This window comes from Rhinolophus sinicus, linkage group LG11, assembly GCF_036562045.2.
Source record: "Rhinolophus sinicus isolate RSC01 linkage group LG11, ASM3656204v1, whole genome shotgun sequence".
NCBI classification, from domain to species: Eukaryota; Metazoa; Chordata; class Mammalia; order Chiroptera; family Rhinolophidae; genus Rhinolophus; species Rhinolophus sinicus.
In genome coordinates, this window is record NC_133760.1 from 71,100,281 (window position 1) to 71,123,412 (window position 23,132).

At 42.7% G+C, this 23,132-nt stretch overlaps 1 protein-coding gene across 1 annotated transcript in view; it reads left to right on the forward strand.

Annotated features, from left to right (window-relative positions):
* The window catches only part of SLC13A1 (solute carrier family 13 member 1), a 259,980-nt gene that overhangs the window by 123,546 nt on the left and 113,302 nt on the right, over window positions 1-23,132 (forward strand). Inside the window, exon 2 of the mRNA XM_019750080.2 lies at window positions 14,083-14,263. Coding sequence (XP_019605639.2) covers window positions 14,192-14,263 — 72 coding nt within the window. The 5' untranslated portion in view covers window positions 14,083-14,191. The remainder of the gene's footprint in view (window positions 1-14,082; window positions 14,264-23,132) is intronic.

Genomic DNA, 23,132 nt, shown 5'->3' on the forward strand with positions numbered 1-23,132 from the left:
CTGACAGTCTTATGGAAACTCCCTTATGAATTACTAGTTGTTTTCCTCTTGCTGCTTTTAGAATTATCTCTTTGTCTTTAACCTTTGCCATTTTAATTATAATGTGTATTGGTGTGGGCCTGTTTGGTTTCATCTTGTTTGGAACTCTGCACTTCCTGGACTTGTATAGCTATTTCCTTCACCAGGTTAGGGAGGTTTTCAGTTATTATTTCCTCAAATGTGTTCTCAATACCTTGCTTTCTCTCTTCTTTTTTTGGTAGCCCTATGATGCCAATATTGTTTTGCATTAGCCACCAGTACTGGGCCTGTAGTAGCTATGCAAAAAGCCAGGACAACCCTAGACCTGCTGCTACCTGCCAGCTCCCTTAAGGTTCAGCTGTTTGCTGATCGAGCCTTGTGCAATAAGCAAGTTGGGTGAGGCAGGGTCTTAGGGTGTCACTAGAGTGGGAAGAGTTATGGTCACCAGGCTAATGTAAGTTCTGATTTCATGCTAGGGCTGAGCCTGGAGCTACTCAGTAAAAGTCTCAGAGACCACCAAGGCCTGTTGTCGCCTACCTGGGGCCTGCTGGACTTCGATAGTTTCCCAAGAAAGAGTGTAATTCGGGTGGGGCTGGCTGCTCTTGGAGAAAGTGCCTCCTGGGTTGGGAGAATTGGGTGGGGCGAGGTCTCAGTGAGTCAGCAGGGAGGAGCTGCAGACCGATCAGATTCAGATTTGGCTGTAAGGGTGGGGGGTGGGCTCGATATAGTAAAGATGGCACCCGCCTGCCGGCTGCACAGCAGGACTCTTCACAAGGAAAATGGTGACTGTCCTCCAGCCCTCACTTCAAAGCCACTGTGGGGGCAGCGCCCCAGAAAGTAGTTTCCAGGCTCTTGGCCTCACATAGACAGGTGCTGGCTCAGGTAGTAAATGGCCATTAACGGTGATAGGATGGCCATCAGCTGTGGCTAGTTGGCCGTCAGCTGTAACCAGTGAGCCATTGGCCACTAATATAACTGCTGTGGCTACGCTAGAAAAAAGAGAGGAGAGAGAGGAAGAACAGGGGCTAGCAAGAAGATGGCGGCTGGGCTGGCAAGTGTGGATGGCGGTTTGCGGACAGTGTGGATCCAGCCTCCAGTGAGAGTACAGTGCCGCCAGAGAGAATATAGTGGTATGACTCCCCTGCCTATGGCTCCGTGGGTGTTCCTTTTTGGCCTCACCATATCCTGCGTTCTTGTATGGGGAGCGGGAGCAGAGATCCCGCGGGCCATCCCGCATGACAAATGGCGCAGCGAGCAGGGTCCCCCGCACGACAAATGGCGCAGCGAGCAGGGTATGTGCCGGCCAAGGCTCTCCCAAGAGTGGTGGAGCAGTTTGTGTGTATGAACACTCAGTCTCAGGAAGACCAGGAGGAGCAGCTGCCGGAGAGCTGGACCCCCGTGGAGGGGTGGGAGGATGTGGACGGTTCTCCCACCAGCACAGGAAAAGCTATGCAGCTGCTGGAGAGATGGAGCCCCGTGGAGAGGTGGAAAGATGTGGACGGTTCCCCAATCAGCACAGGCCGGAGAAAGCAAAGGTCGTTGCGACCCTGTGGGCCGGGAGGTTCCTGCTCGGGCAGCCCGGATGCAGGACTTATAGTCCCAGGAGGTAACGCTTGCTGAGTCCTCCGTGGGAGATGAGGGTGAGGTCAAGGTCGTCCCTCACCCCAGGACAGCCCTGGCGAATGACTATGGACTATGGGGAATTGCCTTCCATCCCTAATTTAATGGACAACTTAATTGTTTATTTGGGAACTGTTGTTAGTGGAACTGGGGGATATTTGCTTTTGTCTCTTGACTGGCCGCCATTGAGAATATGTAAGCACCTTGATTGTGAGTCGCTGTTGTTCCAGCAGGGTACCCTGAGAGGCACAGAGAGAGTGGCAGTGCCCTGAGAGCCCTGGCTGAGTCCAGGAAGTCTGGCTGAGCCCTGAAGATACCCTGGCTGTGCCCAGGAAGTCGGGCTGTTCCCAGAGAGAGTGGCAGTGCCCTGAGAGCCCTGGCTGTGTCCAGGAAGTGTGGCTGTGCCCACAGAGAGTGGCAGTGCCCTGAGAGCCCTGGCTGTGTCCAGGAAGTGTGGCTGTGCCCACAGAGAGTGGCAGTGCCCTGAGAAATCCTAGCTGTGCCCGGGGAAACTACTGGTACCCTAAGAAGTCCAGGAAGTCTGGCTGTGCCCAGAAGTACTGGTGGTGCCCTGAGAAACCCTGGCTGTGTCCGGGAAGACAGGTGGTACCCTAAGAAGTCCAGGAAGTCTGGCCGTGCCCAGAAGCACTGGTGGTGCCCTGAGAAACCCTGGCTGTGTCCGGGAAGATTAGTGGTACCCTAAAAAGCCCAGTAGGTCTGGCTGTGCCCAGAAGCACTGGTGGTGCCCTGAGAAACCCTGGCTGTGTCCGGGAAGACAGGTGGTACCCTAAGAAGTCCAGGAAGTCTGGCCATGCCCAGAAGCACTGGTGGTGCCCTGAGAAACCTTGGCTGTGCCCAGAGAGCCTGGCTATGTCCAGGATATTGCATTCACCCCCAGGCTCCTCGCACAGGTCCCCTCGCGGAAGACGCTTGTCGCGTAGATTGTGAGGCGAGAGCCTGTAGGGGTGGAGTGTGGGGGCAGAGCCCCAGAAAGTAGTTTCCAGGCTCTCGGCCTCACATAGACAGGTGCTGGCTCAGGTAGTAAATGGCCATTAACGGTGATGGGATAGCCATCAGCTGTGGCTAGTTGGCCGTCAGCTGTAACCAGTGAGCCATTGGCCACTAATATAACTGCTGTGGCTACGCTAGAAAAAAGAGAGGAGAGAGAGGAAGAACAGGGGCTAGCAAGAAGATGGCAGCTGGGCTGGCAAGTGTGGATGGCGGTTTGCGGACAGTGTGGATCCAGCCTCCAGTGAGAATACAGTGCCGCCAGAGAGAATATAGTGGTATGACTCCCCTGCCTATGGCTCCGTGGGTGTTCCTTTTTGGCCTCACCATATCCTGCGTTCTTGTATGGGGAGCGGGAGCAGAGACCCCGCGGGCCGTCCCGCATGACAAATGGCGCAGCGAGCAGGGTCCCCCACACGACAGCCACACACCTCATTTCCACCCCCACCCCCCAGCCTGTATGCCTCAGACACCCCCCGAGGCATTGTCCCTCCACTGGAGCTCAGGGTGAGTGCCTACAAGTGAGGGAGTCTGCACATGGGTCATTTAAGAGGATGTCTGGGTTTTCCATAGCCTTCAGTCCTACCCAAATGGTAGGAATCCCCACTGTTTTTCACATCAGATGTTGTGGGGGCTACTCTTTCCAACACCAGTACTCTAGGCTGGGGAGTCTGGTGTTAGGCCAGGTCCCTTGCTCCTCTTGGGGAACCTCTATGGTGAGATATCTCCTGATTCTCAACCACCACAGGGATATTTGAGGCCTATTCCGTGTCTCTGCTCCTCCTATCAGGTTTGACATGGCTTCTTCTTTATATTATAGAACTTCTGTTCAGCTAGACTTCAGATGGTTCTCCAGGTTGATCGTTCTATAATTTAGTTGTAATTTTAATGTGTGCACAGAAGGATGCAGGCACAGTGTCGTGCAGGGAAGCCTGTGGGGTTTCTGCTCCCGCTCCCCATACAAGAACGCAGGATATGGCCAGGCCAAAAAGGAACACCCACGGAGCCATAAGTAGGGGAGTCATACCATTATATTCTCTCTGGCGGCACTATACTCTCACTGGAGGCTGGATCCACACTGTCCGCAAACCGCCATCCATGCTTGCCAGCCCACCCGCCATCTTCTTGCTAGCACCATTCTCTCTCCTCTTCTCTCCCTCTCTCTGCTAGCGTAGCCACAGCAGTTCTATTGTGGCCAATGGCTCACTGGTTACAGCTGACGGCCAACTAGCCACAGCTGATGGCCATGCAATCACAGTTGGCCATTTACTACCTGAGCCAGCACCTGTCTATGTGAGGCCGAGAGCCTGGAAACTACTTTCTGGGGCTCTGCCCCCACACAGTGTTTATCTACTCTGGTCTTGGGTCCAGATCTATGATTGATTTTTTTAATGCAAAAAAAAAAAAAAAATCACATCTCCCCCTTTCAACAGTACTCTTTAACAAATTGACATTCACAGAGAATGCTTTGCTGTGTTCTGAGAATTTTAAGTAAGTAATTAAGTCAGTGAAGTGAGTCCATGTACATGTGGAAAATAACTAATGGCCAGAAGGTGATTCAAACAGTGAGCGTCTGTTGCCTGAGTAGCCTCCCAGCCATTTGACTGGAAGAGCTCAACCTTGGCTGTATATTGGAATCACCTGGGCAGGTTTGAAACATGCGAATCTTGGGCCAGACTCCAGACTTATTATGCGGACTCTCTGGAGGAGGGACCTGGGCATCACTGTTTTTGAGGTTCTCTGAGTGATCTGAAATGCAGCCATGCTGGGACCACTGCTGCATACCAATAATGTTTTACCTTCAAACACTTCAGGGGTACTTAGGCATTTTGCTCCCAAGTTACATGAATTTCAGAGAACTGGAATTTAGTACTCTCTGGATGAGAAGTTCCTTTGGTAAAGGGCACAAGGAAGTTGGCACGGTTTGCTGCTTACTGTTAGTAAGTAGGTGTGCACCATGTGATTGCTTTGAAGAACTAGATAAAAACAATTCACCACCACCTGAACAAAGCTATTTTCTCAATAGGTCAAACCTGCTCGGTTATTACCTTGTGTTTCTTAACTAAAAAGAAGGCAGGACCTTAGCAAGACAAGGAAAAAGGAAGCTTAGTAATTACTTACCTGTTCCACCAGGTGCCAAGACACCTATATATCACAGTAAGTGGGTGAAGAAATAATGGCCAGTCAGTAACTTGGCTTCCATACAAAACGCAGGGCTTCTGTAAACCAGTAATCATGGAACAATAAGAGGAAGCTGGGACTGTTTCTAATTGGGGAGAAAAATCCCACTCCCAACAGAAAAACCCTCCCACCCCAACACATATACCACACACACTCAAGACTGTTTACATTTGAAGAAATTGATCTGCATAGGAAATAAAAATAACAGTACTTAAGAGCTATTTGAAAATGAAGGTCACAGCTAAATTCCGTTTTCTCAGTTTTTCTGAAGTAATCCAAATTATGATATGCTAATTGAGTAAATAGAGATTGATTTTTAACAAATGGACAAAGGAATATGCTCTTCCCCCCACCACCACCAGCAGCAATGAGTAGGTGTTTTGGCCTCTGCTCTATAACTGCCCAACACCTATCAGTTATTATTCAGAGAATACAGGATAGCAGAGGGTTTTGTGTGGCCGAAACTGGTAAACATCTGGGAATCCAGGTGCTTGACGTTTAAATGCTCTGTGGTGGAAGTGTTCCTTAATCACATGAAACTGTCATGTTATTATTTTGCCTAATGATGCCATCATTATCATATTCACTTGAGTGATAAAATGCCAGATTCATGCTCATCAATTTTCTTCTGTGTCTTTCCAAATCAAAGAGCTTTAGCTTTTTAAATCTATCAAATTAACATGGGGGGCTCTGGCAACCGAGAGTAAAGTTTCAGTAGCAATATTCAAAAATTATATGCCATCTTAGTCTATCACTGTAATTCATCTGTTAAATTTAGTGCTGTCAAGATTTAGCCATTTAAGCTTGAATTGTCCTAAATTCAATTATGTGTATTAAGACAAATATTTAAGCGTGAAAATTTCAATCACAAAAAATAAAAAAGTAAACGTAATTTAGAGAGGAAGGATAATAAGAAATATTCTTATACCAATCTACTAACTTATATAACTCGAATTTCTTTGACTAAATTCAAAGAATAAGTTTGCTTTTCATGTATTTAAAAATGATATTTTGTCTGCATACTTATTAGAGTAACTATAGTGAGGGAAAATTACAGGAAAAATAATTATAGGTGTTGAAAAATGTCCAATAATTTAACAAATGATTTGTAGAGGCTGAGTAAAGAAAGCAAAAAGAAAAGCAAGATACCTTAGTTGTTAGGGATTTTGGCTCGGCATCAAATAATATCAGTTTAACTCTTGTCTCAGCCACTTATGTGTGAACTGGGCAAGTTATTGAACCATTCGGAGCCTTATTTCAAAGCTCAACTCATGTTTATTGTGAGGCTAGAAATGGGTGACACATCTGGCACATAATGCTCAGTAGTGGCCAGCTATTATTAATGGCATGGATTATATTGTATCGCATTACATTATAGTAAATGATAACTATTATATTATAAAGTAATTTTATTTCCAATTATAGATTGCGATATAAGAGGGATGACTAGACAAAGGGAATGTAGATTTCAGCTCGTATTTGAAAGATACTTTAATAATATTTCTGTGAATAAAACCAAAACTTGTAGGATGGTCATTCAGCATGATGAACTTATAACTAGATGAGTCACCCTTAGATAACTAGTTGACATCAATGAATTAAACTCACTCAACAGGATCTGCTTCAGCTCAACTAATGGCACCACCCAAATACCACCCAATGATATAAGTAGAAACGTCTTGGGCCCCTGAGATGCTTCTCATCCCTCTCCTGCTCATCACCCCCAGTTAGTAATTCTGAAGACTGCGTCTGTTACAGCCCTTGACTGCGTCTCTGAACTCTTCCTTCTTCCCCATTCCTCTTTCCTGCCACAGAGCCACATTTGCCTCTCCTGCCTTGGGGTTCTGCCCTTCTCCCCTTCTCCCGCCTGCTTAGTCTCTAGAACCTCTGATTGAAGAGCTCTCCTACTTTCCTAACACAGGTACTGTCTCTGTCTTCTCTTCAGTTCATTGAAAGCCCTTATTTTTCTTACCATTGCAGGATGGCTGACAAAATCCTAGTATGAGAATTAATTACTTAAAACTATAAATTGAACAGTTTTATTAAATTCCCAAATTATCAATTTTCTGTTTCCTGGTTAAATGCAGTATACCCAATTAAACCCTTTGGTTTCACACAAATCTACAAGAGCAAGCCACATATATGCAGAATCCTTAGTTGCTAATGATTCTTTATATTAGTCAGCACAGTGATTTGTATTATACCAGCATAAAAACAAATGCAGTAGCCTCTTGTTCTGTATCCAAGTAGAGGTCGCAAGCATGACAGACTAAGTAGGTGGTATGGCAATTATAAGGACGGGTTGGGAGGTCATACTGCCTTGATCAAATCTGTTCTCTGTGGAACCTTGGAGAAGTTGTTTACTCTTTACTAGAGATGCTATGAATGCAGCCATATAAAATGCCTATTATATTTCAGCATCCGATGACTGATAGATTAAAGTGATCTTGTTCTGTTTCTTTGGAAGTGTTTATATGTGTGAATGTGTATCTCTGTGTGTGTGTGTGTGTGTGTGTGTGTGTGTGTGAGTGTATGCACACATGTATATGTGCAACTTTAATTTTTCCTTCAAGGGTGATCTCTAGCACAACTCCAAAGAAAGGATGAAAGAAAGGATGAAACGAGGGGATAAGTATTTTAAAAGGGGTAGAATGTATATACATAAGATTTATAAAATTTAATTGCTGTTATGTTGACTTCTTGAAAAGTTTCATTCAGATACAATATTCACTTGTTTAAAAATATTTTCACAAATATTTATTGAGTGTCTATTATGTCCACTGTTCCAGGCACTGGGGATATAACAGTGAACAAAACACCAAGTTCTTTTCCTGGCTTGCATCCTAGGGGAGGGAGGTGAGCAATAAATAAACCAGTAAATATACAGTGCTTCGGATGGCAAAAAGTATAACAGAAAATTAAAGCAAGATGGAGGGGATGAGGAGTGTGGAATTATTATTATTATTATTATCATTACTACCATGTTTCCCTGAAAATAAGACCTAGCCAGACAATCAGCTCGAATGCCTCTTTTGGAGCAAAAATTAATATAAGACGCGGTCTTATTTTACTATAAGACCAGGTATAATATACTATAATATAATATAATGTAATACCAGGTATAATATAATATAATATAATATAATATAATATAATATAATATAATATAATATAATATAATATAATATAATATAATAAAGACCAGGTCTTATAAGACCCATTCTTATATTAATTTTTGGTCCAAATGATGCATGAGAGCTGATTGTCCGGCTAGGTCTTATTTTCGGAGAAACACGGTATATGAAAACTGCTGTAGTCCTGCCTGCCTGGCCTTTATTATTTCCATATGAGGAGCAGATTTACTTGCAGATAACTAGATATCTCAATACAAACAGCTGGGATGGGTGTGGAATAGGCTGGGGCAACCAGGGGGGGCACACAGCAGAAACAACAGCCCTTTGCATGAGGAAATTCTGAGAATATAGCAGTAGCTAATGTATTGTGGAAGAGACACTAAAGGGTGACATCAAAAGCACGGAGCCAGAAAGGAACTTAGAGATGTAAATTGGATGGTGTACTTTGGCATTTCCTAATGCACAGTAACTTTTCCAGGTATGAAGATCTAAAATGACAGGATGAAAGAAAGGCAACTTCAGGCTTGCATTATTATTATGGACACTTAAGAATTCATTACATTGATTAATTATGTAAAAGAAATCCTGGATTTTATAAAGCGTGATCTCCTAAAACCTCCCAGCTAAGGTCTCCAGTGAGGTGGGGAGAGAGCAAAGAAGGCATCTATGGGAGGAGAATTGCAAGCAGAGGGAACAGCAAGTGCAAAGTTCCAGAAATGGTAACATATTCTGGTTGTTTTGTGAGCAGCAGGAAGACGCTGAAGGTGGTGAGGGCAGAGAACTGTGGGGTAGGAGGGAGGCAGAACACACAGGGTCATTAGACCAATGTAAAGACTCTGGCTTTTATTCTAGGTGAAAGTGGGAAGCCAGTGGGGGTTTCCTGAATAGAAGAGCAACACGATCCTACTCATGTATTAAAAGGGTCTCTGCAGCTAGTCTGTAGATGATGGACTGAAGGGAGCGGGTGGTGGGGGCGAAGGTGGAAGCAGGGAGCCCTGTGAAGAAGTAATTGCAACAATACAATGTTATTCTACCAGAGAAAAGAATGAAGTCTTGCCTTGTGCAACAACATGGATGGACCTAGAGGGCATTATGCTAAGTGGAATAAGTCAGGCAGAGAAAGACAGATACCATATGATCTCACTTATATGTGGAATCTAAAGAACAAAATAAATGAACAAACAAAACATAATCAGACTCAAAGATACAGAGACTATCTTGATGGTTGCCAGATAGGAGGGGGATTGGGAAGATGGGTGTAAAGGGGGAAGAGATTAACTATAAACTGGTAGTTATGAAATAATCATGGGGATGTAAAGTACAACATAAGGAATCTAGTCAATAATATTGTAATAACTATGTACAGTGCCAGGTGGGTACTAGATTTATTGGGATGATCACTTCATAAGTTATATAAATGTCTAATCACCATGTCCTATACCTGAAACTAATATAATAGTATCTGTCAACTATAATTGAAAAATTAAAAAAAAACATTAAAGAAAAAGTAATTGCAATAATCCAGTCAGAGTTGAAGGTGGCTTGGACCAGCATGAAGGCTATGGAAGTGGTGAAAAGTGGTCAGATTCTGGATACAGTTTGAAGGTAGAGCTGACAGGATTTACTTCCAGAGCAGCTTATCACAGGTTATGAAATGTTTTGCATGATAGTACGTCATCTCATTTAATACTCACGACAAGGGGAGAAGCAGTAGTTTCCTTTACTTTGTACAAGGGAGAATTGATCTGAGGCATGAATGTGGGTCTGAGGGCCTCTGCAGGGCAGAAGTGTGGCTTTGAACTCTGTCTTATTACCAGATGCTTCTTCCTGTATAGGAGCCTCTCTCCCCAGGACTTCTTTTCAGGCCTTTATCTCCACAATATCCATTTAAGGTCAAACAAACATGGTAGTTCAATTCATAGGGCCTTCCTATTACATATCAATTTGATTACACCACAAAGAATTTCCCAGACTCCTTACACAATGGCTTCATGGTATCTGGAGGAGAAAATTCAAATGCCTTGAGATGGCTCACCAGCTTTTTCTTCATTTGGTGATAGGTAATTTCTTCAGCTTTGTCTCTGGCTGGACTCCTCACCTCTAACCCCCACCCCCAAAGAACACATATCTGAACCACCACCATCACCACACACACACACACACACACACACACACACATTGATTATATTCATAAAACTACCTTAGCCTTTTTAGGTGTAGTTTCCAGGTTAATAGAACCACTCAAGTGTATATTTTCTGATCTGGAAGGATAAAGAGAACAAAACAGCACAATGGACCAAAATAAAAACTATGAGTTAGTCCGCTCAGAATATCGTTATTAAAACCTCAGATATCACAAAGATGTCTTTTGGGGGTTTATCTTTGCCTTCTGAGTATAAAAGAACTTTTATATTTAAAACATTTCTGAAATAGGGCTGTTGGAGGGGAGAGACTGTGAAGGGGATATGGCGCAAGAAGATTTTGAAGCAGACAATTTATTTCCTTGGACACAATTAGGATTTAAACAGCATGATGCTGATTTTTCTCCTCACTCAAATGGTTGATAAATAAGTGAAAATTAATAGCACCTTTACTAAGATGAAACATAAAGTGAGTCCCCCTGAGTACCTTATAAAAAATCAAGCTGATTTCCATCCCTAGGATAAACAGTCCCTCAACGCCCTGTGAATGAAAACTCAAGTGCGATCTCTGGCAATTTTGTTCACTTTAGGTCCTATTTGCTTTTTTCTACAAAGCAAGCACAGTATGGGAGGGGTAACTGTTGAGTGTCCAGACAACCTTTCAGCTCTGTCTGTGATTCTGAGGCCTGGTGCCTGTGTGGAGAGAGCCACAGAAAGCCACTCTGATTCTGGATTTGAGCGCGCAGGATCCCGCTCTCCCCAGCCGTCGTGGTGCCCATCAAAGGCAATTTGGCTGGACTGACTTCACCAGGAATTGGGCTGTGATGTATTTTAGTTTATTATCCAGACACCCCCACGGAGAGTGCGAGAGTGTTCTAGCTCCTCATCGTTATCACTTATGTGTACAACTCTCTACTCTTCCCTTTTCCTCGTCTGTAAAATGAGTCTGAGTGGTTGGTTGGCTTGAAGTTACGGCGAGGAAAGGGTACTGCACAGGCTCCCTGATCAGTCAACTCTCAATTGGTTCCTAAAGACAATTGTATTGATTCTGTTACTCAAGTACTTCGTTTCTATTGGCTTGTGCATAATAAGTCACTTCTGAAAAATGGCAAGTCCTACATTAGGATCAATCAGTGAAATGATTGTCAACCTCCGTGGTTCTATAAGAATGATTTTAAAAGGAAAACAAGTGTGACCTCTTGGTAGAAATGCAATAAAATACTAATTTCCAAATGTGCAAAACAAATAGATTAGAGGTGTGTTCAGACACTGACTGAATAAGAAGAAACTATTTCTTGCTGTGTAGCAATTGTTCGGTGTAGATTTCATTCATTCATTTCTATATGTTAATAATAGCCTCATGTACATATCAGCTTTCCCCAGTAAGGCAGCAATGCTAGGTTATTACAGACCACAGTAATTGGGGTAGATTAAATTATTGTTCAAAATATTGGGCTTGGCATGTGACTGGCTTGGGACTCAGGGTGGGCACGATGTAATTCCCTGCCCCTGACTTTGTGCTCAGTGTGTGCCTTGTCTTGGCGAGGGGGATATTAGCCAGCTTGAAATGTGATTGCATATTGGCCTTGATCTCTTTCATTTCTGCTATTGTCATACTTACCCCAGGACACTGCTGTCCCTTCAGTTTGTACCCCAGAATGTGATATGAGGCGAAGACCAGAGCTCAACCAGCAGGGAAGTCTAGTTTAGGCCAATAAGCCAATATACATGCATCTCTTGTCTTAAATTTATATATTTCTGGGTGGTTCGTTATGCAGTAATAGCTAACTAATACAATAGTAACAACTATTAATTAGACACTTACTGGTTATAAGTGCTAAACATGCATTATCTTATTTAATTCTTACCTCAAGTCTCTGGGCGAGATATTATCCAAAGTTTGAAAGAAGACATAGTGTCAGAGTCTGTATTTGGACCTAGCCTTTTATGACTCCAACATCCTACGTTTCAATGCTTTTAGAATAAAATTATTCATTAAAATGTAGCGATAGTTCAGAATGGGATCCTGAATCTGACCTCTTCACCAAGACCTGTAGGCCGTGTATGATCTGCCCTCCTTCCTTACCTCTTTCTGTTTTCCTCGTGTGGCTCTGGCTGCACGGTCTTTCCTCCAGACCCTCACACTTACCTATCTGAAGCTTTTGTGTGTGTGTGTATCTTCATGGACATATTTTCTCTGTTATTTCACGGGTGGCTTTTTTCCATCCTTTGGATTTCAGAAAGGTCTAACTGACCACCTCTACCTAAAATTGCCTTCTCTTCATTATTTTCTCTCTCATCACCCATTTTGCACCCTTCATTGCATTACCACAGTTTGTAATTATTTACTTGCTGTCTGTATATCTCCCTTACCAAATGCAATCCCACTGGAGAATGGTGTGTTTGTCTTTCATACTGTTGTATCCAGAGCATCTGGGCAGTGTTTTGTACATGGTATGTGCTCAGGAAATATTTGTAGAATGGATGAATGAACAGATGAGTAATAGGACAAAGACGTAAAGAACAGGCTGGTGAGTCAGGAACTGCAAACCTTTGCTGGACATTGTGGAAGGGAACCCTGAGTAGCTAGAGACAGAGTTGGGGTTTGGGGACTTGGACACAGAACATGAGGGAGGGCTAGAGGGATAAGGGGAATCTGTCAGAAGCAAACACTGCCCACTTTGCCACTCCACATAAAGCTTGCACTGGGTACTCAAGAGTCTATTCCTTGCAACACTTCAAACCAGAATATATACGATAGAGAACACATACTACTGTGTTTCCCTGAAAATAAGACCTGGCCGGACCATCAGCTCTACTGCGTCTTTTGGAGCAAAAATTAATATAAGACCCAGTTTTATTTTACTATAATATAAGGCCAGGTCTTATATAATATATAATATAATATAGTATAGTATAACACTGGGTCTTATGTTAATTTTTGCTCCAAAAGATGCGTTAGAACTGATGGTCCAGCTAGGACTTGTTTTTGGGGAAACACGGTAGTATGAGTATGATGATTTGAACTGTGTCTTTTATTTTGTTAGGGTTAGAAAAAGAGGTTAACGTAAGAAACCAAAGGAAAAATCTCACAGTGACTGATGCCAGAGGAACGAGGGCACTCTGCTGAGCGGGACCTTCAGTGAACGTCCCCTGTCACTGCCGCTCACACAGGACCCTGTGGAGACTCAAGAGGGAGGCTCAGACTGGAGGCCGGAACATTGCCGAGTCTCCCTGGTGATTTTTCATGGGTTGGAAATGACAAATGTATCATACAGGCAAGAAATCCAACAAGGACTGGACAGATGAAGTGAGACTAGAGTCTGCAGGAGTTGCTTTCATGCTGGAGTAGTTTTACACTAGCTTTGGGATACATTTCTAAATCTGATTGTGCAGTGATGTGAAAATGGTACTCAAGCGTTATGTTTTAAACTGAACTTTGCTTCTATTACCTAGCCACACAAGTCATGAACTGTTTCTTCTAATGTATTGCAGATATGATTTGTGTATGCACTAGCTAAGGACAATAGTTTGCTCCTGCTTTTCTCCCCAGAATCCAAGTCAGCATTTATTGAATCTATTCCTTTATTGAGTTGTCTGACGAATATTATTAAGTTCCCTACTATCTTAGACATGATGATCAAAGGAGTAAAGACTCTTGAACTTATGAAGAAGCATTGGCATATTCATGGGGGGATAGCTCCTGCTTGCCTTCCTGGAAAAATGGGAAACCTCGAGTATTCCACTTTATTTCCCCCTGAGAGTGATTTAACAACATATGGTGCAATATAAGAATGGAGTATAACATTTTCAAAAGAAACGAAGAATGAAAAGGAATGTTTTAGGATCTGCTGTGACACTATTTAGGCATAGGAACTACATAGTCAGTATGATACACTAATGTACCAGTTCTTTACACATTTCATCCTCCTGCCATTAGACCATTGGAGCTTGACACTATTATTATCCCCATTTTACAGACGAAGAAACTGAGACACAGGAGTTTAAAGAAACTGTTGTTGTCACCCAACTAAGAAATGGCAGCACCATGACTCCCAAACAAGGCGGACTGGCTCTAGAATCCATGCTATGCCAAATCATGAATTAACCAAACCCTATGGAATAATACGATGGAGACTTGTGAGAAACTTCCAGCATACCGTAAGTGAACAAAGAGCTCACCCTTGATCCCGCATGCATGTGAATCCACCTGAATGACATGCCTCACCCTGTTTGCCAGGCACCCTCCTTAAGGTTCAGTCCAAATGCAACCTCCAAAGACTCCATGGTCTCTTCACTCTGGACCAGGTCTCTCTCTTCTATGTCCTAATAGCTCCTGGTACTTACGGCATTCACCTTCAAACCAGTGTTCTAGAGTTTATTTGCTTGGGTCTCTTCCTCAGAATATGAACAATTTGAGGACAGGAAATCTGTTTTTGTGCTAGTTATATAGAATTTCTTTAAAAAGGTCAGTTGTGAGGATTACATGAGACAGTATACTTAAGGGTACAATAAGTGATTAGTATTTGGAAAGAGTCTTTCCAACTTGATTTTATAACACTCTACACCATCTAATAAGCTTCTTTCAAACTGGTGTTTCAGTCTGGGAGCCCTCAGAGCTCGGGGCCACCTCCAGGCCATTCACATCATAGCCCCCCCACCAAGAGTGCTCCCTAGCCGGACTCTCCTCACAGCTGGCTTCGTCACCTCTCTCCCCTCCAGGTAGGCCTTGTCTGACTTCTTATGGTATAGGCGCCATCTTGCTGTCTTTCAGTGTAAACCTGTTTATGTCTTGCATCTTTTATCAGGGTAATCTGGTAAGATATTGATTTGCACTTCTTTCTGCTGGTATAGAACAATCAAAATAATGAAAGCCATTGTAATATATAATAAGAAATACATATTTGGGCATCACCCCTCTTTCTGGCACAGAGCTTCTGAAACCTTTAGAATCTCCGAAGTGATGAGATAATGGTATCATTTGTTAGGTTAATGAAGTGACTTTGAACCACACTTAAGGATAGGGACTGGTTATCAGAGAATCAACCATGTGATTAGAGGACCGGAACATTCAGTCCTGACCCCTAGCCTAGATAAAGGGAGAGGAGCTAGAGGTGGAGTTCAGTCGCCAATAGTCAATGCTTTAATCAGTCATGCTCGTATGTAATGAAGCCTCCATAAAACCCCAGAAGACTGGGTTCACAGAGCTTCCGGGTTGGTGAACTTGTGGAGACGTGGGGAGAATGGTATGCCCGGGGAGGGCATGGTAGCTCAGTGCCCCTTCCCATATACTTTCTCTGTTCAAGTCTTCCATGCAGTTCACCCGTATCCTCTATCATACCCTATTATAATAAGCTGGTGAATATAAGTAAAGGTTTCCCCGAGTTCTGTGTGCTGCTCTAGCAAATTAGTTGAGCCCGTGGGCTGGGGGCATTGGAACTTCTGATCCATAGCAGGTTGGTCAGAAGTATAGGTAACAATCTGGCTTGTGACTGATGACAGGAGTGGGGGTGGGGGGCGTCCTGTAAAACAGAACGCTTAACCTGTTGTCTCCAAATGGAGAGTGTCAGAATTGAGTTGAACTGTAGGGCACTCGGCTGGTGTTGGGAGAATCGCTTGTTGTTGGTGCTGTGGAGACCAGCTGCCCCCATGTTGGAATTGGGGTCCAGAACACCTGTTAGCTATTGTGTTTTGTTTTCTTTATTTTTATCTCCCAGGTTTTTGGAGGGCCAACTTTCAAAGAGGAGATTATGCTGGATAGTCCAGAGGGGAGAGAAGAAAGACTCATGTGTTGGAAGCTGGGAGTTGGAGGATGGAAGAACACATTTCCAAAGCCTGGGGAAGGGGCAGAGGAATGGGTTCTGTTTCAGTTTGCTGACAGTATTTCTGGGAAGGGTCAGAGTTCCAGTGTGCAGGGCTCTGGATTGCGTCTGTAGCAATGTGGGTTCCTTACAAATGTATTCATTGTCCCAGCTAAGAGTTCTGAGTTTAAGTGAGGCACGGAGGCGACAGCCCACCTGCCCATCCAGGATGGTGTCAGCTCAGTGATTTCAGGAATCCAATCCCAGCTATGCTGGCCTGAAGACTGCAGGTTCCTACACTAGCTTCCAGGCAACTGAAAATCTTCCTTGGGGGGTTCTTTGTAACCGTAGGGAGGTGGAGGATGTAGCCCCTAAAATGACTGAGATTGAATTTTTCACCAGCCTGATAAGTTAGGGGTTAATAGGTAGGTTTAATTTTGTTTTAAGAAAACAAATTAATCTGACATTTTAGGCTCATTAGAATTCAGACCTGCTATAATAGCACTTATCATGATTTGCAATTATATAGGTTTGTTTTGTACTTGTTCATTGTCTTACAGACTGTAATCTATGAGGGAAGAAGGTGCTCATGTAATTTTCTCAAATGTTGAAATAATGAATTTTGCACATAATATGGTAGATATTAATTGTTTACTTAACTCACCAGTGAAGTATTCTTATCAGACTGCAAGATGGAAAGGAACATCAGGAAAAAATATTCAAACAAAGGTCACTAAGCTTCCTCCACTTTTTATTCCCATTTATTAGCAGCAGACATTTAACTGAGAAAAATGCCACCGAATAACCTCTTCCGAAATATTCCTTAAATATATAACAGTTGTTGTGCTGGGTGGTCTGTTGGAAAAGAACAAAGGAATGGGGAGGGGTGGAAAGATAAAGAGGACAAGGACAGGTGACAGGAATGAAAGAGAAGAGGGGACAAGGGTAAAAGAGCAAGCTGAGAGAACATTCTAGAACAATTGAGTGAGTGGACAGACTTAGGGAATAAACGCCATCACAAGTATGCTCAAGAGTCAGGAGCCCTGGTGGGGGCTGAGTCCTTGCCCGCCTTTCCTCAGGATCCATGGTCCATCATCTACACAGAGACCTGCAGCAGGGGGCTCCCTCCTGAGGATGCTGCTCTGGCACCTCACCACAGTCAGCTGGTGGGAACCAGGCCCCACCTTCCCGGAGAGTTAGCTGGGCCTCCACCCACCCCACTGTGTGCATACCCACCTGAAGGTTAGGCGAGGCTTCCCAGAAAGGGCAGCATTTTAGCGCAAGCCAGGAAGCAGAAGAGAAGGAAGTGGTCAGGAATAGGATGGGACTGTGGATGGACGTTTGTTCAGGAGCTTTCCTAGGGGTGGGAGGTCTCCTCTCATCTCATTGTTTACTTATCTAGACCTTACTGTAGCCCATAATCTATATGAAGGGTTGATTGTACAATGGTAAGCAATAAGGATTTCCACTCTCCTCAAGAAATTGTGCACAGGATAGGGAATTGATAATGCTCAAAACAGAAAGTTAGGGGTTGTGGGTGACCATTTGGATTGTTTATTGTGTTGATTTCTCCTGGGTTTGTCAATTGTCTCAATATCACGTGCTTGGATGTTCTATTCCTTATAAGTTATTACAGCATTGAGGTAGTCCAGCACTGGGGTTCTGCCATGAGTACAGTGAGTGACGAGCTGTATCTGAAATGGGGAAGACGACTTTGTGCAGAGTGGCCTTAAAAGCAGCCATGATTCTTGCGTGCTCTGTGTTCGGCCACAGCAGAACCCTGAATAGAGGCTGTTGATGGAGGACCACAGTTTCAACTCTACTATAAGTAAAAACAGCTTCAGGGATAGGGCTTTCCACCAGTTGGGTCAGTAGTTTTATCTACACAGACAGGAAAGAATGTCTTGTTATTAATACAAAAATCTGGAAACCTACATTTTATTTATTTGTTTGTTTATGTATGTATGTATTTATTTATTTATTATACACCAGAAATTTATTGTCTCACTGTTCTGGATGACAGAGTCCAAAATTAAGGTGCCTGCAGGATTGGTTCTTTCTGAGGCTTCTCTCCCTGGCTTGTAGATGGCTGTCTTCATTCTGTGTCTTCACACCGTCTTCTCTTTGTGCATGTCTGTGTTCAAATTCACTTTTGCCTACATTTTATTTTTGATGACGATTTGAAATACCGGTGGCTGTTGTTGGATTGACATCTGCAAGAAGGTAGTAAGATAGCACAAGTTATCCATCTCTGGTCTCTGATTTCCCAATAACAGACCTGCAAATTCTCTCTTGCCCCCCAAAAAGCTTTACCTAGCCTGAGGGCAGCACTGCTTATGGGGAGGAAAATTACATTTCCTTCCATACTTTAGCAGTGAAAGTAAGGAAAGAATGGGGGTTGAGACAAAGGCTGCTACTCCTGGCTCTCTTTGTTTGTTGTTTTGATAGTGATGAGGTTAGAAATAGGACAGAATGCAGAGGTGAAGAGAAAGGGCATTTTTCAAAATTTACAAGTTACTATTTCAAATGAAATAGGCCTTTTGGCAGTCTCTGAAGTGGTCCATTGTTAGAAGAAAAAAATCATTTGTTTTCCTTTCACTTTTGGCATTGTAAATGAATTTTCCTTTAGGAAAATTATATGTGGAGACTCACAGAATTCATTGCACCGTTCATTCAATGTGACAGGAATGAAAATGATTGTACAGAAAAAAAGGCAATATGAGTTGGATTATATTTTTTATTGCTTAAACCTGATTTTTTCCCCCAATGCCAGCATTGTGGTATCTGTTAACAAATATTTATGAATCCCTCATTTCATTTTGTGCTTAAAGTTACTGGATGGGCATGGGAAAGAGGGAGGTTAGAAAAAAGACAGAACCAATAAGACTCTATTTGATATCAGTGCATCAGATTTTTTCTTTTAACTTGGAGAATCAATGCTCTTTTTTTTTCCCCCAAGACGTGGCCTTTACCATAAAAGGGATATTTAATCTATAAAGAAAGCCAAAAAAATCCCCCAAACAAACTAGAATACATGTAAAGATAAGATTTATATACATGGATGTTTCCAGACAATATACAGACACCATTATTATGTATGGATAATGACAGAAATCGGTACATCCAGTGCTGGTTAGGGAATTCACTTTTCGATTCTCCAGATGCTTTGGGCCAGGGTTCATTTATAAATAAACATGCATGAACAGCTACCCATAACAAGAACACCAGTGAATAAAAAACAGTTAACAGTTACTGATTTGAGAATTAATAAATTCTCATTGTAATTTATATTGGACAATAAAAATCTTAGGCAGTATGCTGTGGTCAGGTGTTAAGTGTTATATCTTTGAAACCAATTTGGAAAAGGAGTTTCCAGAGCTAAATTGAACTGTGTAAAACCATTCCCTAAGGGTATCATTTCCCATGATCATGCATTCTGGTTTTCAGAAAACAGATATAGTTTATGCCGGCTGTCCCAGTAAAAGTATTTGTGGATCTCCTTTCATCTCAAAAGTGCACCAACTGAATAAAAAATTGTATCTACTCGTGGGTCATCATGACTGTCATGAAGTGGCCTCAATTTGAGAAGATGAATCAGTTTGCATTTCAACTGAATTGTATTTATTGAGCAACCATTATAGACTCAGCAATTATGATAATAATGATAACAGCAGTAATTTTTAGCAGGTCATATGTATTTTGTAATTTCTATGTTCTGGGTAATATGCTTGACACTTTACATGCATTAGCTCCTTTAACTCACAACAACCTTTCAGGGTAAGTAGTACCCTTACAGGGTAAGATATATATATATATATGAAGCACAGAATAATAAGGAATTGCCCAAGGTCACATAGACAGTATAAGCTGAACCCAATGTTCAATAGAGACATTTTGATTCCAGAGCCTATTTTCTTAACTATTTCTGTTATCAAATAGAAGCTTACTAATACACTGTTTAGGTTAGGACATATGCACATGAAATAGACAAAATGGAATAATAAGAGACAAAATAAATTGTATTGCCTATTTCCCAGTGGTTTTTCCATCCCACTTCTTTCAAGTTCATATGAAGCCAAGGGCAAGGAGGGTACCAGCAAATCAATAAGAGCTGGATAAAGGAGTTTTCAAACAGCATTAGCACCCAGATGAGGTTGGCACGGGTTGAGCAAATGTATATATTATTCTGTATTGGGGTCTAGGCCTGCCTGGCTGATATATGATATATGATTTTACATTTCCATACCAGGGCTAGCATGTCAGAGCAAACAAGACTGGGGATATATTGTTGTTAAGAGTTGTAATGGCAGACTACCAAGAATGGTCCATGTGAGGTAGTTGTGAGAAAGCAGCTGGGGAGTAATGTGTCATCCGAACTGAGCTGGTGGAATAAAAAGAAAAAAATTGAAGGATAAGAGGGGTTAAAGGCAGTACCAGTAGACGTTCAGATGGTAAGGAAAGCTGTTGAGTTAATGGCAGCCCAAGTTGGGGAAGCATCAACTTCAGGATACCAGGTGCTATGGACTGAATGTTTATATCCCCCCAAATTCATGTGTTGAAGCCCTAACCCATTATGTGATGATGGTATTTGGACATGGGGCCTTTGGGAGGTAATTAGGTCATGAGGGTGGAGCATCTATGAATGGAATTGGTGCCCTTATAAGAAGACACACAACAGAGGTGAACCTTCTCGCCATCATGTGAAGATACAGCAAGAAGGTAGGCATCTGCCAACTAGGAAGAGGGCTTTCACTAGAGCCCCACCACACTGGTACCCTGAACTCAGATGTCCCAGCCTCCAGAATTGTGAAAACTAAATGTCTATTGTTTAAGTCAGCAAGTTGACTTAGACACTGGTGACGAAACAGTACCTGCCATGGTAGGATCCAGTGTTTAGCTGGGTTGGCAAGTGGCTGATGGGGCATGGAGATAAACAACTTCATTCTTCAGTGCGGATGAAAGACTGGCTTCTCATAGATGTGTTGGGTGGATAAATGAGGTCACGTATGTAAGTGTTTAGCACATTACCATGCACAAATACTGATTGTTCAGTAATGCTACTGAGGAATGTGACAATGTTAATGTTAGTATGTTAGATTAGCATGGGACTTGGAGATGCCAGGTAAGTTTGGAAAGGTAGAGAAGCAAAACCTAAGTGAGTTGTTGAGGATATTGTAGAAGACAAAAGTGGCTCTAATAGGACAGAGCGGCAGAGCACCAGGAGAGAGGAAATGGTGGTGCTAGTGGCGAGGAAAGGAGAATTTAAATAAGTGCTTGCTTGAAAAGGAGAAGGCAAACAAAGTACTCACAAAATCCCTGGGGAAGTTTGCTTCCTTCTTTTCCAGTAGTTATAATTCGCTTTCCCAGAAGTGCTTTGGGTAATACATTCATCCCTTTAAGCCAAGTGTTATGCGTGATGAATTCTACATTCTAAAAGGTAAACTGTGGGCGCATTTGTAATAAGTTCAAAGAACAAATGTGTGAAATGACTTTTGTTCACTTATATCCCTCATTGTTTTCTGGATGTTTTGTGAGCATCCTTACTCTGTTTGCCATGGGATGTGGTGAATGTTCTTAATTATCCTCAGCAGAATGAGGAAAGAGTTTCATATCACAGGTGTTAAAAGCAAATCAATCTGTGGCTTCAGAAAAGAAAGTTCCGGTCCGAAGATAAATGAATGTATACAAAAGCCAAATATTGAAAAGGTACCACTCTCAACTTTATGGGGAGAACAGTGTATCTCATTCTGTCATTTAGGTTGAGGACATTTGATGTGAGGAACGACTTCCATTCTGATTTCGACAAGAACATGAATTGTTCTCCTCTTGCATTGTGTCTGGTGCTACCGCACAAACCTCCTCTGCTTAATTAGATTTTGAAGGATTCAGAAGGGGCCCACTCCTGATCTGAACTGTTTCCCTTGGTGACGTTATTGGGTTTTATTTTAGCAGCCTGAAGGCGAAACCCATCAACCAATCAGCGAGTTTGTACAGGACCCCTACGATGCAGCGGCTTTGTGTAGGGTGCCCTCTAGGAGGCTATGATTGAATTGAGGAGGAAGCCTACACACAGGAAACAATAAGAGAACAAGGACAGCCAAGATGTGTGGAGCTGCCTTTCACTGAGAAAAGAAAGATCAGTGTGGGCTAAATAGCCACAGTGTTTAAAATTTTTATTATCAATTACTATCATTATTACAGCAATGGCTACCATTTACTGAGCATTAAGTGCCTACTATATGTCAGGTACTGTGCAAAGCACTTTGTTTGCCTTCTCTGACTGAGTCCTCACAACAACCCTTTTTATTATTCCTACTTTCAAAGAGAAAACAGCATATTCCTATTATTCCCATTTTATAAATGCGGATACTGATTCTTAAAGCGCTTATGCAATTCAACCAAGGCCACAGAGTTAGCAGTGCCAGAATTCACTGAATGTGAGTTTGTCTGACCCCAAACCAGTGTGCACCTTACCACAACATATACTGCTGGCTTTCCATAGTAGAATGAAGTGCATGAAGTCAGTTTTTAAAAAGACAGATAAATTCCAAAGGCATGGCAGAAGAGGGAGGCCCTTCCACAGGAGGAAGAGCAGATACACGCACCTTGAGATAGGTGGGGGCAGGACATCTGTAAGGAGCAGTGGGAAAGAGCATTCCAGAGCCAAAAGGGGGTGCCATGGGAGACTGTACAGGCTGGGTGACCAGCTTTGCATCGCATTGTGCTGGGAATCTGTACAAACTATGGTCTGCAGCTTGAAGCTAGGTCAGACAGGCGACAGGTAGGACTGTTCAAGAAATTAGGGAAATATTAGATAGCAAAAACTTTACATCAAACTAGATAGCTGAGAGACTCGGTACCAAGGAGTCCGAGTAACAGAGCAAGACTAGGCTGAGTAGGTCATGCATTCATTCATACCCTCCCTTCATGCATCCACAGTGTTCTATCTGAGCAGCTGCTACATTCAAAACATTACACTAGGCTTTGTGGAAATTATATACATGGAAAAAGCAGGATTCCTTCCCTCAAGCAGTTTGTAGGCTAGACAGGAGGTGGCTTGAGCTGGGGTTATTAAAGTATGTCAGAATCAGGTGAAGGTAGTGCGGGAGAAGACCTTTGAAGGAAGACTTACACATTATGAGTGGACAGAGGCTCAGTCAGCGGAATAATTGTTCATTTGTAGATTTAATAACTATTTTTCACATACAATATTATATTAGTTAAAGGTG